Source organism: Oncorhynchus tshawytscha, linkage group LG31 (genome assembly GCF_018296145.1).
Source record: "Oncorhynchus tshawytscha isolate Ot180627B linkage group LG31, Otsh_v2.0, whole genome shotgun sequence".
Taxonomy (NCBI): domain Eukaryota; kingdom Metazoa; phylum Chordata; class Actinopteri; order Salmoniformes; family Salmonidae; genus Oncorhynchus; species Oncorhynchus tshawytscha.
Window position 1 is genome coordinate 30,459,361 of NC_056459.1, and position 16,124 is coordinate 30,475,484.

General features: G+C 45.7%; 1 protein-coding gene across 2 annotated transcripts in view; it reads left to right on the forward strand.

The window, feature by feature from the left end:
- The first annotated feature begins 7,454 nt into the window (after window positions 1–7,454).
- The window catches only part of LOC112229491 (F-box/LRR-repeat protein 2), a 28,549-nt gene continuing 19,879 nt past the window's right edge, over window positions 7,455–16,124 (forward strand). The window contains exon 1 of one of the 2 annotated variants that reach the window (XM_042310282.1): window positions 7,455–7,973. In XM_042310282.1, coding sequence (XP_042166216.1) covers window positions 7,944–7,973 — 30 coding nt within the window. In that variant the 5' untranslated portion in view covers window positions 7,455–7,943. The remainder of the gene's footprint in view (window positions 7,974–16,124) is intronic. The other variant, XM_042310281.1, reaches the window with a different exon arrangement.

Sequence of the window (16,124 nt, forward strand, 5' to 3'; positions counted from 1 at the left end):
CTGAAGGCAGAGGCTCCCTCTTCAGATGTCCGGTTGGACGCGAGACCCCCAGATGTTGACAGCTGCCCACGGTGCGCCAGATGTGACCAAAACCGACACCATTACTAATTGGACAGGGCGTCACAACCCATGTAGAAAAAAACTTACCGTCAGCGTGAACGACAGAAACCACCGTTAGCCAAACCAAGCATCCAAACATGGACGAGAAAAACAGGTTTTGGTCAATGCGTCGTGCCATCATTCTCTGCGCGCTCTGATTCTTTTGTTTACCGAAAAAAAAGATTCCAAAGTTTTAAAGGAAATAAATCTCCCTTGGTGAGTTGGTGTGACAGGAGGGAGCAGCGGTTCCGTTATTTCCCTCCCGGTGGCAGACAGACTGAGAGAATCTGGAGTTGAACTTGTTGACACGAAACGGCAAACGGAAAGGAAAATGACGGTTGGTTCGGTTTATCTCCCCAAATAGTGCCTTCGCGAGCAGATGGAGCATCGGCACGAAAACTCACGTGTCCCCGTCAGTAAATACGTGACGGCTCCCCAACCTGAAGTCTGGGCAGCAGCGCGAGCTGAGGAACACCAACCGTCAAGCAAGCCGGGTGTGCGTCTTTACGCACGGAGAGAGAGAGAGAAAAAACACTTTCTCTGGTGTGGGTGTCGCGAGGCAACTTGCATATTTTTTCAGTTATTACATCCTCGAAAACTCATGGTCAAAAGTGTCCATGTTTTCGTCCCCCTCTGCCCTAAAGGAGCCTCGAATAACCTTTTGGGGTTCAAAAGATTGCAGCTGTGGGGGAACCTTTTTAGGTCAAAAAGGCAAAGCGAGGAAACCACTCTGAAAAGGTTATTTGAGAAAACCCCTGTGGCATGAAGCATTAGAAGTGGCAATCGGAAGGGACAAAAATGGGCTGGATTTTTAATTTACAGGAACCCTTTGTTACATTAAACATAAACTTAACTAACCAAAGGTGCAAATATGAACCATTGCCTTGCAACTCCAGGGTACCTCGGATCACCACTAATTCTCAGAGTAGGAAAACCGGTATTTAATCCACACCTGAGAAATGTTTTATATGTTGGCATATAGGCTTACAAGTCTGTCGTATTCACACATGTTGTATTTACAATTTGTGGAAAAATCTGCAATAGCCTACACCATTCTGTTATGAATCTGCAATAGCCTACACCATTCTGTTATGGATCTGCAATAGCCTACACCATTCTGTTATGGATCTGCAATAGCCTACACCATTCTGTTATGGATCTGCAATAGCCTACACCATTCTGTTATGGATCTGCAATAGCCTACACCATTCTGTTATGGATCTGCAATAGCCTACACCATTCTGTTATGGATCTGCAATAGCCTACACCATTCTGTTATGGATCTGCAATAGCCTACACCATTCTGTTATGGATCTGCAATAGCCTACACCATTCTGTTATGGATCTGCAATAGCCTACACCATTCTGTTATGACGTGGGGAAATATTCTTCATGACACCTGCATCGCCATTTTCTCTCCACCACGGATATTCTCTGGCCCTCTGGCTTGCTATAATTGAGGTGACTGCTCCCCTGTCCCAGCTCTAGGTCCAGAGCTCTCTCTCTCTCTCTCTCTCTCTGTGTGTCTGCTTTTACTGTGATAGAAAGATGGACGGCCATCTCCCTGAGAGACCAGCACCCTGCATCCAGGGCATTGTCTTGGTTAGTCTGTGCAATGAGATAACACACACACACACAGTTGAAGTTGGAAGTTTACATACACCTCAGCCAAATACATTAAAACTAAATTTTTCACAATTCCTGACATTTAATCCCAGCAACAATTCCCTGTTTTAGGTCAGTTAGGATCACCACTTTGTTTAAAGAATGTGAAATGTCAGAATAATAGTAGAGAGAATTCTTTATTTCAGATTTGATTTATTTCATCACAGTCCCAGTGGGTCAGAAGTTCACATACACTCAATTAGTATTTAGTATCATTGCCTTTAAATAGTTTAATTTGGGTCAAACGTTTCGGGTAGCCTTCCACAAGCTTCCTACAATATGTTGGGTGAATTTTGGCCCATTCCTCCTGACAGAGCTGGTGTAACTGAGTCAGGTTTGTAGGCCTCCTTGCTCACACACCCTTTTTCAGTTGTGCCAGAAATTTTCTATAAGATTGAGGTCAGGGCTTTGTGATGGCCTTTCCAAAACGTTGACTTTGTTGTCCTTAAGCCATTTTGCCACAACTTTGGAAGTATGCTTGGGGTCATTGTCCATTTGTAAGACCCATTTGTGACCAAGCTTTAACTTCCTGACTGATGTCTTGAGATGTTGCTTCAATATATCCACATTATTTTCCATCCTCATGATGCATCTCTTTTGTGAAGTGCACCAGTCCCTCCTACAGCAAAGCACCCCCACAACATGATGCTGCCACCCCCGTGCCTCACAGTTGGGTTGGTGTTCTTCGGCCTGCAAGCCTCCCCCTTTTTCCTCCAAACAGAACGATGGTCATTATGGCCAAACAGTTCTATTTTTGTGTCATCGGACCAGAGGACATTTCTCCAAAAAGTACGATCTTTGTCCCCATGTGCAGTTGCAAACCGTAGTCTGGCTTTTTGATGGCGGTTTTGGAGCAGTGGCTTCTTCCTTGCTGAGCGGCCTTTCAGGTTATGTCGATATAGGACTCGTTTTACTGTGAATATAGATACTTTTGTACCCGTTTCCTCCAGCATCTTCACAAGGTCCTTTGCTGTTGTTCTGGGATTGATTTGCACTTTTCACACCAAAGTACGTTCATCTCTAGGAGACAGAACGCATCTCCTTCCTGAGCAGTATGACAGCTGTTTGGTCACATGATGTTTATACTTGCGTACTATTGTTTGTACAGATGAACGTAGTACATTCAGGCATTTGGAAATTGCTCCCAAGGATAAACCAGACTTGGAGGTCTACCATTATTTTTCTGAGGTCTTGGTTGATTTCTTTTGATTTTCCCATGATGTCAAGCAAAGAGGCACCGAATTTGAAGGTAGGCCTTGAAATACATCCACAGGTACACCTCCAATTGACACAAATGATGTCAATTAGCCTATCAGAAGCTTCTAAAGCCATGACATCATTTTCTGGAATTTTCCAAGCTGTTTAAAGGCACAGTCAACTTAGTGTATGTAAACTTCTGACCCACTGGAATTGTGATACAGTGAATTATAAGTGAAATAATTTGTCTGTAAACAATTGTTGGAAAAATGACTTGTGTCATGCACAAAGTAGATGTCCTAACCGACTTGCCAAAACTATAGTTTGTTATCAAGACATTTGTGTGGTTGAAAAACGAGTTTTAATGACTCTAACCTAAGTGTATGTAAACTTCAGACTTCAACTGTGCCTGCACAGATACTTTTAAAGTTTAAGAAGCACCTAGAATCAAACACACTCAACCTAATTCAATGGCTCTAAGCTATACTGAGTGTCGTGAATGGGGGTTGAATATGAGATGGGGTTGTATTCTCCAATTAAGATTTTTCGGTTAACGGCTGATAATGATGTCATTTCAACTAGTTTTCAACCTGTTTCTCATTACATTATTTCAATCAGATTCAACCAGGGAGGGAAGGTAGGAGGGAGGGAGGGGTGGGAATTGGAAAGCTGATATTACTACTCAGACCAGTGTCTCCCTAGGGAGGAGAGAAGTGAGGGAGGTGGGAAGAGGGAGGGGAGAGTGTTATGTCCAAAAAGAGTGACACAAGTTCACATTATCCTGGGAAATCACACTTATTCATCTCTATCCCTTTCTCATCCTCTCCCACACATTGCTTATTAATTTGTCTCTATTTGCTTACCTCTTCCCTTCTCCCCTGTCTCTCCAGTCCTCCTTCCTCCTGCCCTGTCTCTCCAGTCCTCTTCCCTTCTCCCCTGTCTCTCCCTCTCCAGTCCTCCTTCCTCCTCCCCTGTCTCCCCAGTCCTCTTCCCTTCTACCCTGTCTTTCCAGTCCTCCTTCCTCCTGCCCTGTCTCTCCAGTCCTCTTCCCTTCTCCCCTGTCTCTCCCTCTCCAGTCCTCCTTCCTCCTCCCCTGTCTCCCCAGTCCTCTTCCCTTCTACCCTGTCTTTCCAGTCCTCCTTCTTCCTGCCCTGTCTCTCCAGCCCTCTTCCCTTCTCCCCTGTCTCTCCCTCTCCAGTCCTCCTCCCCTGTCTCTCCAGTCCTCCTGCCCTGTCTCTCCAGTCCTCTTCCCTTCTCCCAGTCCTGTCTCTCCCTCTCCAGTCCTCCTTCCTCCTCCCGTCTCTCCAGTCCTCCTCCCCTGTCTCTCCAGTCCTCCTGCCCTGTCTCTCCAGTCCTCTTCCCTTCTCCCCTGTCTCTCCCTCTCCAGTCCTCCTCCCCTGTCTCTCCAGTCCTCCTGCCCTGTCTCTCCAGTCCTCCTTCCTCCTGCCCTGTCTCTCCAGTCCTCTTCCCTTCTCCCCTGTCTCTCCCTCTCCAGTCCTCCTTCCTCCTCCCGTCTCTCCAGTCCTCCTGCCCTGTCTCCCCAGTCCTCTTCCCTTCTCCCATGTCTCCAGTCAAATTCACTTTTCTTTCTCTCTCCCCCCCTCTCCCTGTTCCATCCCCCAACCTTTTTTCTCCCTCTCCATCTCTCTCTCCTGTTCCATCTCCATCTATCTCCATCTCTCTCTCCTGTTCCATCTCCATCTATCTCCATCTCTCTCTCCTGTTCCATCTCCATCTCTCACTCATTTTCTGTTTGCCACCCATGGGACATTCTCTGGGATTAGAGTTAGATAAAGAGGAATGAGAGAGGGATGGAGTGGGAGAGAGGATTCACCACAGACTCAGAGGGGGATCCTCTGACACACACCTTGGATATTTATTGAGAGAAAACAAGGGAATGTTTGATGAAAAAGAGAGAGATGAGTGAGAGGTAGCAGCGAGAAGAGAGACAATGAATCACACCTGTGCGATCTGACAGAAGAGGGTGAGAATTACATTGCAAGTGTCCAGGGGACTGTCACTTTACTACAGCTATGTACGTTAATATCTCTCATGCACGCACGCACGCACACACTCACACACATCTCAGTGTTGCAATTCTATGTGTGTGTGTGTGACTGAGGAGGAGTTGCTTACGAATACAGGGCAGTGTCTCTGTTTGGTCTCCTTGGTAACAGCCTCCTGAGCAGGCCTGGTGATTGGATCTGGGATTTCAGGGAGTGGCTCCAGCCTGGGTGTGTGTGTGTGTGTTTGTGTGTGTGTGTGTGTGTGTTTGTGTGTGTTTGTGTGTGTGAGCGTTTGTGTGTGTTTGTGTGTGTGTGTGTGTGTGTGTGTGTGTGTGTGTGTGTGTGTGTGTGTGTGTGAGCGTTTGTGTGTATTTTGGTGTTTGGGTGTGTGTGTGTGTGACTGTGAATGATCCGCACAATACCGCTCTCCAATCTTTAGATTTATACTCCAAGAAAAACCTCCACATTTTAAAATATATCAAATCTGAAATATAGCAATGTCCTTGTTCTAAATGAGTATATTTATTTAGACTACCATCAGACATTCTACATCAGGCTGCCAGGCCAGCCAGGACTGGAGGAGAACAGTTCTATTTAAAGAAGACAGTTAATTAATGAGACTTTTACTGAGGCATTCTTAATTATCAAAGTATGCTGAGAGTGGAGGAGGGGACTGGGGTATACGCCTGTATACGTGAACACACACGGTCGCACACAGACACACACACACCACGCACATGCACTCACATGAATGCACACACACACACACACACACACACCTTCCTTATCCGCCCATTTATCCTCCTCCATGTTTGAGGGTGTGATCGTCATACACTAGGAATTAGGCAGAGATACTGGTGTGATCTTCATACACTAGGAATTAGGCAGAGATACTGGTGTGATCTTCATACACTAGGAATTAGGCAGAGATACTGGTGTGATCTTCATACACTAGGAATTAGGCAGAGATACTGGTGTGATCTTCATACACTAGGAATTAGTGTGATCTTCATACACTAGGAATTAGGCAGAGATACTGGTGTGATCTTCAAACACTGGGAATTAGGCAGAGATACTGGTGTGATCTTCAAACACTGGGAATTAGGCAGAGATACTGGTGTGATCTTCAAACACTGGGAATTAGGCAGAGATACTGGTGTGATCTTCAAACACTGGGAATTAGGCAGAGATACTGGTGTGATCTTCATACACTAGGAATTAGGCAGAGATACTGGTGTGACCGTCGTAACCAGTGGTGGAAAAAGTACCCAATTATCATACTTGAGTAAAAGTAAACATATCTTAATTAAAAGTTACTTTAAGTAAAAGTAAAAGTCACCCAGTAAAATACTACTTGAGTAAAAGTCTAAAAGTATTTGGTTTTAAATATACTTAAGTATCAAAAGTAAAAGTATAAATAATTTTCAAAGTGCTTTATTAAGCAAACCAGACAGCACTATTTTTATTTTATCATTTACGGATAGCCAGGGTCACGCTCCAACACTCAGACATCATTTACAAATGAAGAATTTGTGTTTAAGGAATCTGCCAGATCAGAGGCAGTAGGGATGCCCAGGGATGTTCTCTTGGTAAATGCGTGAATTGGGCCATTTTCCTGCCCGGCTAAGCATTCAAAATGTAACGAGTACTTTTGGGTGTCAGGGAAAATGTATGGAGTAAAAAGTATATTATTTTCATTAGGAATGTAGTGAAGTAAAAGTAAAAAGTTGTAAAAAATATAAATAGTAAAGTAAAGATACCCTAAAAAGTACTTAAGTAGTACTTTAAAGTAACTTTACTTAAGTACTTTACACCACTGGTCGTACTCTAGGAACGAGGCTGGGGTCACTCCTAGAACAATACACACACAAACATACTGCCTATTAGGCCTAATAACCTAAACTGTCACACTGCTTGTAAAAAGTAGGCTACAGTAAAGTAATAGTTTGTAGCAGTATAAATGCGCCCTCTAGAGACGCTTTGGGAACAGGCTCAGATGACTCAGTTTAGTACTTTTGTAAGAGATCCTCAACTCCCTCTTACAACCGTCTTCAACCATTTGGTATAGCTATTATACTCGTCACGTTGTTGTATACTTCTCATCACGTTTCATTCGATTAAATAGGTAAGGCCTGCTACGCATGTACCTATTGTGAGATTAACGCATAACAGGTGTAAAAAGACATGGAATTAACTCGAATGTGTGGTTTTGTGTAAAGGAGATTTTAGACTAAAATAAATGATGGAGCGGTTTCTCTGTAATAAACAGCAAACTCTTGGCGATATATTCGGCGGTTCCTGTATACCAGTCAGTGTTTTTCGGATTCAGAACCGGTCAGTGCCCCTGTGACAGTTCGGTGACCCACCTCACCGTTAACGGACCGGGAGATATTTCGGTGTCGCGTTGCTGAATTTCTCCAACGCAAACTCACTATCAAAACAAATCGGACACACGTGCTTTTCCCGCAGAAAAGACCTCACCGCCACAGCCCTCCCCTTACATGTCCACCGTAGAAAACAAATACTAGAATAACAGAAGAAACGGATCAAATGTTTTTGGATCACGTTTTTCAAACATGTTAACGTTTCAACCCGCTCGAGCAGGAGGGGGGTTATTGAGACCAGCTGATTAGCGCTGCGAGCTGTCTGAGAGGCGGAAGTGAGGTCACCAGGAGCGCGTCCATGTTATTATTGTTATTTTGGTAGCTGGCAGTGTGATGAGACGGACTGGAGAGCCGTCGGGCTCAAAGACTAGGTTATTGCTCTTCCAGGCCGCCCCGGACTAAGCAGCAATCCCGGAGAAAGAAGCCCTGTCGCCGGCAGGGGAGAGCACCCAGCCCAGGCTCCTCTCCCACCAGCAGCCCTTCGAACGACACAGGCTACAAAAACAAAACGGTATCCGCCAAACCTAACGCTAGCCCCAGACGTGTTGTGTACGGTAACACCCTCCGCAGTACGGTAACACCCTCCGCAGATATGAACGGCATCACCAAGGGCAGGTTTGAGGTAAGAGCTGCAGAAACGGGACAGGAGTGTGTATGTAAACGGCTATGAACGGTAGTAGATTTTCGGTATGGTGTTTGTGCGTGCACTGTTTGAATTGTACATGCTGGAGGGAGCTGGGGCTTTGTTGGTTAAGGGTAATACGAAATCCTGTTATTGTCCAGACAGACGCACGATCTGACTGCTGCAACACCGAGCTCAGTCTGTGGTACAGGAGCGACGGATAGGGCTGAGGTTGGTTGCCATAGTGGGGCTGAGGTTGGTTGCCATAGTGGGGCTGAGGTTGGTTGCCATAGTGGGGCTGAGGTTGGTTGCCATAGTGGGGCTGAGGTTGGTTGCCATAGTGGGGCTGAGGTTGGTTGCCATAGTAGGGGCTGAGGTTGGTTGCCATAGTGGGGCTGAGGTTGGTTGCCATAGTGGGGCTGAGGTTGGTTGCCATAGTGGGGCTGAGGTTGGTTGCCATAGTGGGGCTGAGGTTGGTTGCCATAGTGGGGCTGAGGTTGGTTGCCATAGTGGGGCTGAGGTTGGTTGCCATAGTGGGGCTGAGGTTGGTTGCCATAGTGGGGCTGAGGTTGGTTGCCATAGTGGGGCTGAGGTTGGTTGCCATAGTGGGGCTGAGGTTGGTTGCCATAGTGGGGCTGAGGTTGGTTGCCATAGTGGGGCTGAGGTTGGTTGCCATAGTGGGGCTGAGGTTGGTTGCCATAGTGGGGCTGAGGTTGGTTGCCATAGTGGGGCTGAGGTTGGTTGCCATAGTGGGGCTGAGGTTGGTTGCCATAGTGGGGCTGAGGTTGGTTGCCATAGTGGGGCTGAGGTTGGTTGCCATAGTGGGGCTGAGGTTGGTTGCCATAGTGGGGCTGAGGTTGGTTGCCATAGTGGGGCTGGGGTTGGTTGCCATAGTGGGGCTGAGGTTGGTTGCCATAGTGGGGCTGGGGTTGGTTGCCATAGTGGGGCTGGGGTTGGTTGCCATAGTGGGGCTGGGGTTGGTTGCCATAGTGGGGCCGGGGTTGGTTGCCATAGTGGGGCTGGGGTTGGTTGCCATAGTGGGGCTGGGGTTGGTTGCCATAGTGGGGCTGGGGTTGGTTGCCATAGTGGGGCTGGGGTTGGTTGCCATAGTGGGGCTGGGGTTGGTTGCCATAGTGGGGCTGGGGTTGGTTGCCATAGTGGGGCTGGGGTTGGTTGCCATAGTGGGGCTGGGGTTGGTTGCCATAGTGGGGCTGGGGTTGGTTGCCATAGTGGGGCTGGGGTTGGTTGCCATAGTGGGGCTGGGGTTGGTTGCCATAGTGGGGCCGGGGTTGGTTGCCATAGTGGGGCTGGGGTTGGTTGCCATAGTGGGGCTATGCCCGGGTAAGCAAACAACATGGGGTATAGGGATGAGGCTGGGATTCGATCTGGCAACCTTCTGGTTGGCCCAACGTTCTAACCACTAGGCTACCTGCCGACCCCGCCCAATAGGGGTGAGGCCGAGACAATTTAACCTAGAGGCTTGAATTTGTTTATAGCCCATATAGGCAACTACTCTAAAGCTAACTGCCCTACAAAAGTCAGTGTTATTCAGTGTCGTATGTAAGTCGTCTCCCACCTCTCTCTGTCGGTAACAGACTCGTTGGGTTGGTCACGCTGTAGAACAGTCACTGTCATGCATTGCGGCAACATGCATGTTATATAGGCACCAGGCTCCTATCTCCTTAAACTGGGAACCAGCCTGCTCGAGCTCAGACCGGAGGGTGCACAACATACAGACCTTTGCAAGTAGAAATGTCATAGCTAGAGCTAACATGATTCCTTGCTTAACAAAGTTAGGCTGTCTGTTCTACATAATAGGGATTGTGCCTTACTGAACACATTAGGTAGGGTAGCATGTGATCTGTAATGGTTATCTTGCTGTGTGTGTGTGTGTGTGTGTGTGTGTGTGTGTGTGTGTGTGTGTGTGTGTGTGTGTGTGTGTGTGTGTGTGTGTTAGGCCTGGCTCCAGGATGAAATCATTATTATCGCTTTAGATCCCCTAAATAAACAAAGTAGATTTGTCCTACTGCTGTTCAAATGTACAAAAATCTATCTGGAATGTTTCATATAATAACAGAAAGGTATGTGCCCCACTACGACACAACAACACACACAGATCAGCTGACAGGAAGAGCAACCACTAGGTTGTCATATATTCTTACAGGCTTCATAGTTTAAACTTCAGTACTCAGAACTATAGGCTAGATTTCTGTAGAATGTGTGACGCTCTGCGATGAGCGTAACCTACATTAAGCCAAGCCACCGCTTCTTCGGCTACGCACTATTTTCTGTGGGAGAGTTTCAGAAAAGCGAACTAAATCAAACTAAGTGAGGGTATTCATAGCTGATGTGAAATTTCCTACATGACAGGAGACAATTTTGAATCTGTGGCGAATAAGAGTAAACACCTATTCAGATAGTAACACACGCTATAGCAAGAGAGCAGGGAGGGGGCGAAAAAGTAGGCTGTGTCGTTTTTTTATAGTGTTGACATCAGTTTTACAGTAGCCCATCACGCAACGACTGTGTAATGTAAATGAATGATAACAGAGTGAACGTTTGTCTACTTCTTTTTAGTAGACTGGACACGGTATTGGTCCTGAACTACTACGACATACAACACGTACAAAGATGTAGGCCTACCTGAAATGCAGCCATATACACAACTGTCATTTCGTACACAAGAAAGCATGTGATGTTGAAGAGAAGCCCCACGAAGACTGGTAGCCTAAGAGGCGCTCATTAAAACAGCACACAGCGTAACCATGGATTCAGGACCGACCGGTGAGCGCGATGATACTTTCAGCACCACCGAAGTGGACAACCAGGACAATCGGAGCACCACACCAGGGGCACGCCTCGGAGCACAACCAATAGGCTACATTGGTCATTGTCCCTATACCAATAAAATAATGCAAAGCTGGACATCTATCAATAGCAATTAGACCCCAAAAGCAAGTCACAGAAATCTAACATGCATTGAAGTAAAAAGCAAAGGCCTAAAGCAAAGGCCTAAAGCAAAGGCCTAAAGCAAAGGCCTAAAGCAAAGGCCTAATGTAAAAAGCAAAGGCCTAATGTAAAAAGCAAAGGCCTAATGTAAAAAGCAAAGGCCTAAAGCAAAGGCCTAAAGCAAAGGCCTAAAGCAAAGGCCTAAAGCAAAGGCCTAAAGCAAAGGCCTAAAGCAAAGGCCTAAAGCAAAGGCCTAATGTAAAAAGCAAAGGCCTAATGTAAAAAGCAAAGGCCTAATGTAAAAAGCAAAGGCCTAATGTAAAAAAAGGCAAAGGGCCTAATGTAAAAAGCAAAGGCCTAAAGCAAAGGCCTAATGTAAAAAGCAAAGGCCTAATGTAAAAAGCAAAGGCCTAAAGCAAAGGCCTAAAGCAAAGGCCTAATGTAAAAAGCAAAGGCCTAATGTAAAAAGCAAAGGCCTAAAGCAAAGGCCTAAAGCAAAGGCCTAAAGCAAAAAGGGCCTAAAGCAAAGGCCTAAAGCAAAGGCCTAAAGCAAAGGCCTAAAAAAAGCAAAGGCCTAAAGCAAAGGCCTAAAGCAAAGGCCTAAAGCAAAGGCCTAATGTAAAAAGCAAAGGCCTAATGTAAAAAGCAAAGGCCTAATGTAAAAAGCAAAAAAGCAAAGGCCTAATGTAAAAGCAAAGGCCTAATGTAAAAGCAAAAAGCAAAGGCCTAATGTAAAAAGCAAAGGCCTAAAGCAAAGGCCTAAAGCAAAGGCCTAATGTAAAAGCAAAGGCCTAAAGCAAAGGCCTAAAGCAAAAAGGCCTAAAGCAAAGGCCTAAAGCAAAAAGCAAAGGCCTAAAGCAAAGGCCTAAAGCAAAGGCCTAATGTAAAAAGCAAAGGCCTAAAGCAAAGGCCTGATGTAAAAAGCAAAGGCCTAAAGCAAAGGCCTAAAGCAAAGGCCTAATGTAAAAAGCAAAGGCCTAAAGCAAAGGCCTAATGTAAAAAGCAAAGGCCTAAAGCAAAGGCCTAATGTAAAAAGCAAAGGCCTAAAGCAAAGGCCTAAAGCAAAGGCCTAAAGCAAAAAGCAAAGGCTTAAAGCAAAGGCCTAAAGCAAAGGCCTGATGTAAAAAGCAAAGGCCTAATGTAACTATACATTACATTTAAAAAATCTTCCAAACAACCAGGCTTACATGAGTGAAAAACAATGAATGAATAATTCTGTTGTGGCGGCCAGGGACATAAAGGCTGTAGCTTACCATTGTAGAAGAGCCTCCACCAGTTAACTATTTCCTTTGCTAAATCGCGATGACATTTTCCTCACCACGGCATCCAAAGTGCTAAAAAACAGTTATGATACAACCGCATCTCGTTTCCATCATCATGCTGACCCCACTGTGCTTTCAACTACATACTCTTGCAGAGTTTCTCATGAGTCGGTCGCCTGCTTGAAGCTGGTGTGGTCCTGTCCTTCTGGCATGCCTCCCAAAGCTTTTCCAATTCAGCATCACATCGCAGTTTTTCTTATTTAGCGAACTCCATGACTGTACCTAAAGCAAGGGGTTGTAGCAGCACACAAGTAGCCTACAAATGCATGCTGGGCTGTGCATGCCCTAAGCTCGCGAGGTGAGCGGTACTTGAGCAAAATTGGAGGGGGCGAAAAGACCGACACTCCAGCCTTTGGGGAAACCCAGTCCAGTCATATTGGGCGTGCTCCGCTCACATACTCCGCTCCGGCTCCCACTCACATACTCTGCTCCGGCTCCCGCTCACATACTCCGCTCCGGCTCCCGCTCACATACTCTGCTCCGGCTCCCGCTCCGGCTCCCGCTCACATACTCTGCTCCGCTCTGCTCACATACTCCGCTCCGGCTCCCGCTCACATACTCTGCTCCGCTCTGCTCACATACTCCGCTCCGGCTCCATTTTGGAGAAACTGAAGATGGATCGAAGGCAGATTGAGGTGGAGCCCACCCACAGGACTGGAAAACCAATCACTGACCCAGGTGACAGGCGCAGGCCGATAGTGGTCAAGTTCCTGAGGTTCAAAGACAAGGTATCTGCTCTGAACCGAGCCAAGTACTTGAGAGGAACATATAGTACATCTTCCTCAACGAGGACTATCCTGAAGCTGTGTGCCAGAAGAGGAAAGAACTGATCCCAGCCATGAAAGCTGCCAGAGCGCGTGGGGACATTGCTTACATCTGCTATGACAGACTCATTGTCTACCCTCTCTCCAAAAAGCCTGGAAGGGATGAGAGAGAGAGCCAAGCCTGTGGGTTCGTAGCATCAACCTTGCAACACACACACACACACACACACACCAAATGATTCCATCGACTGCTGAATGATTTCTTTTTTTCTTTCTAGTTGTTTGGTCTTTTCCATGTGATGTCTCTCTCTCTGATCAGCTACCAAGCAAAGGACTACGAATAGCCCATATACATGTATGTAGCCTTAGAAATAAGGCTAATGAAATCAATAACTTGCTAACGTCATATAATGTTAATATATTAGCCATTTCTGAGACACACTTAGATCATTTCTTTGATACAGCAGTAGCAATACAAGGCTATAACGTCTACAGAAGAGACAGGAATGCCTATGGGGGAGGTGTGTATCTCTGTAATGCTTCAAGAGGATCTCATGTCAAATGTTGTTGAAGTGTTGTGGTCATATAAAGCCTAATCTTTTGGGTTGTTGCTATAGGCCACCAAGTGCTAACAGTCAGTATCTAGATAATGTGTGTGAAATGTTTGATAGTGTGTGTGGGATGTTAACAAAGGTCTATTTTCTGGGTAACCTGAACATTGACCGGTTAGCAACTAGCTGTCCTCTCAACAGGAAGCTTCTAACTGTGACCAATGCCTGTAAAACAACCCAGGTTATTACTCAACCAACTAGCTGTCCTCAAAACAGGAAGCTTTTAACTGTGACTAATGCCTGTAATACAACCCAGGTTATTACACAACCAACTAGCTGTCCTCTCACCAGGAAGCTTCAAACTTTGACTAATGCCTGTAAAACAACCCAGGTTATTACACAACCAACTAGCTGTCCTCAAAACAGGAAGCTTCTAACTGTGACTAATGCCTGTAAAACAACCCAGGTTATTACACAACCAACTAGTGTTGGATCTGTGACATCCACTTGTATGGATCATATCTTCACTAAGGCTGCAGATCTTTGCTCAACAATATCAGTTCCCATTGGCTGTAGTGACCAGAACATTGTGACAATAACAAGGAAAACCAAAGTGCCAAATGTTGTGCCAAATTCATAAGAGATAATAATACTAAATGTTTTCTCAGGAGTCTTGTTGAAGACTTTAAAACATATGGGTTGGTCTGATGTGTCTGAGGAAGTGAATCCAGATGCAGCATTGAAAGCATTTGTAGAAATATTCCTGCTAATTGTTGACGGTTAGCGCCCTCTGGATTAATGATTAATTGATAAATGTTATTGTTCTTTTATCTATTTTGTTTTGTTGCATTTTGGTGCTATTATTCTGTCTGCTACGTGTTCCTCTGTCTGCTACGTGTTTCTCTGTCTGCTACGTGTTTCTCTGTCTGCTGCACGTGTTTCTCTGTCTGCTACGTGTTTCTCTGTCTGCTACGTGTTTCTCTGTCTGCTGCTACGTGTTCCTCTGTCTGCTACGTGTTTCTCTGTCTGCTACGTGTTTCTCTGTCTGCTACGTGTTCCTCTGTCTGCTACGTGTTTCTCTGTCTGCTACGTGTTTCTCTGTCTGCTGCACGTGTTCCTCTGTCTGCTACGTGTTTCTCTGTCTGCTACGTGTTTCTCTGTCTGCTACGTGTTTCTCTGTCTGCTACGTGTTTCTCTGTCTGCTACGTGTTTCTCTGTCTGCTGCTACGTGTTTCTCTGTCTGCTACGTGTTTCTCTGTCTGCTACGTGTTCCTCTGTCTGCTACGTGTTCCTCTGTCTGCTACGTGTTTCTCTGTCTGCTGCACGTGTTTCTCTGTCTGCTACGTGTTTCTCTGTCTGCTGCACGTGTTCCTCTGTCTGCTACGTGTTTCTCTGTCTGCTACGTGTTTCTCTGTCTGCTACGTGTTTCTCTGTCTGCTACGTGTTTCTCTGTCTGCTACGTGTTTCTCTGTCTGCTACGTGTTTCTCTGTCTGCTACGTGTTTCTCTGTCTGCTACGTGTTCCTCTGTCTGCTACGTGTTTCTCTGTCTGCTGCGTGTTTCTCTGTCTGCTACGTGTTTCTCTGTCTGCTGCTACGTGTTTCTCTGTCTGCTATGCGTGTTTCTCTGTCTGCTACGTGTTTCTCTGTCTGCTACGTGTTTCTCTGTCTGCTACGTGTTTCTCTGTCTGCTACGTGTTTCTCTGTCTGCTACGTGTTTCTCTGTCTGCATGAGACACGTTTCTCTGTCTGCATGCTACGTGTTTCTGTCTGCATGCAACGTGGTTCTGTCTGCATGCAACGTGTTTCTCTGTCTGCATGCTACGTGTTTCTCTGTCTGCATGCAACGTGTTTCTGTCTGCATGCAACGTGTTTCTCTGTCTGCATGCTACGTGTTTCTCTGTCTGCATGCTACGTGTTTCTCTGTCTGCATGCAACGTGTTTCTCTGTCTGCATGCTACGTGTTTCTCTGTCTGCATGCTACGTGGTTCTCTGTCTGCATGCTACGTGTTTCTCTGTCTGCATGCAACGTGGTTCTCTGTCTGCATGCTACGTGGTTCTCTGTCTGCATGCAACGTGGTTCTCTGTCTGCATGCAACGTGGTTCTCTGTCTGCATGCTACGTGGAAAAATACTTGAGTATCTTAAATGATATAATGAGCAGAAAACCCAATTAATCTCCATCATTCATTGAAATTGTTGGGTAGTTTTTAACAAAACCTTTTTATATTTCCAATCTCTTCAATGACTTTCACTAATGAAGTGGAAAAACTCAGAGAAATGACAACGAACAGTGAATCATCATATTTAAAAAAATAAAATATCAAATAATGAAAGGGAAAGATTGCTGTTTTGAATTTGGTCAAGTTAGTGTGGGAGAGCTAGATAACAATAGTTTTTCCAGCAGTAATGATGAGCCACCAGGTATAGACAACCTAGATGGGATACTGTTGTTATCTATCAGTAATGATGAGCCACGAGGTACAGACAACCTAGATGGGATACTGTTGTTATCTATCAGTAATGATGAGCCACCAGGTATAGACAACCTAGATGGGATACTGTTGT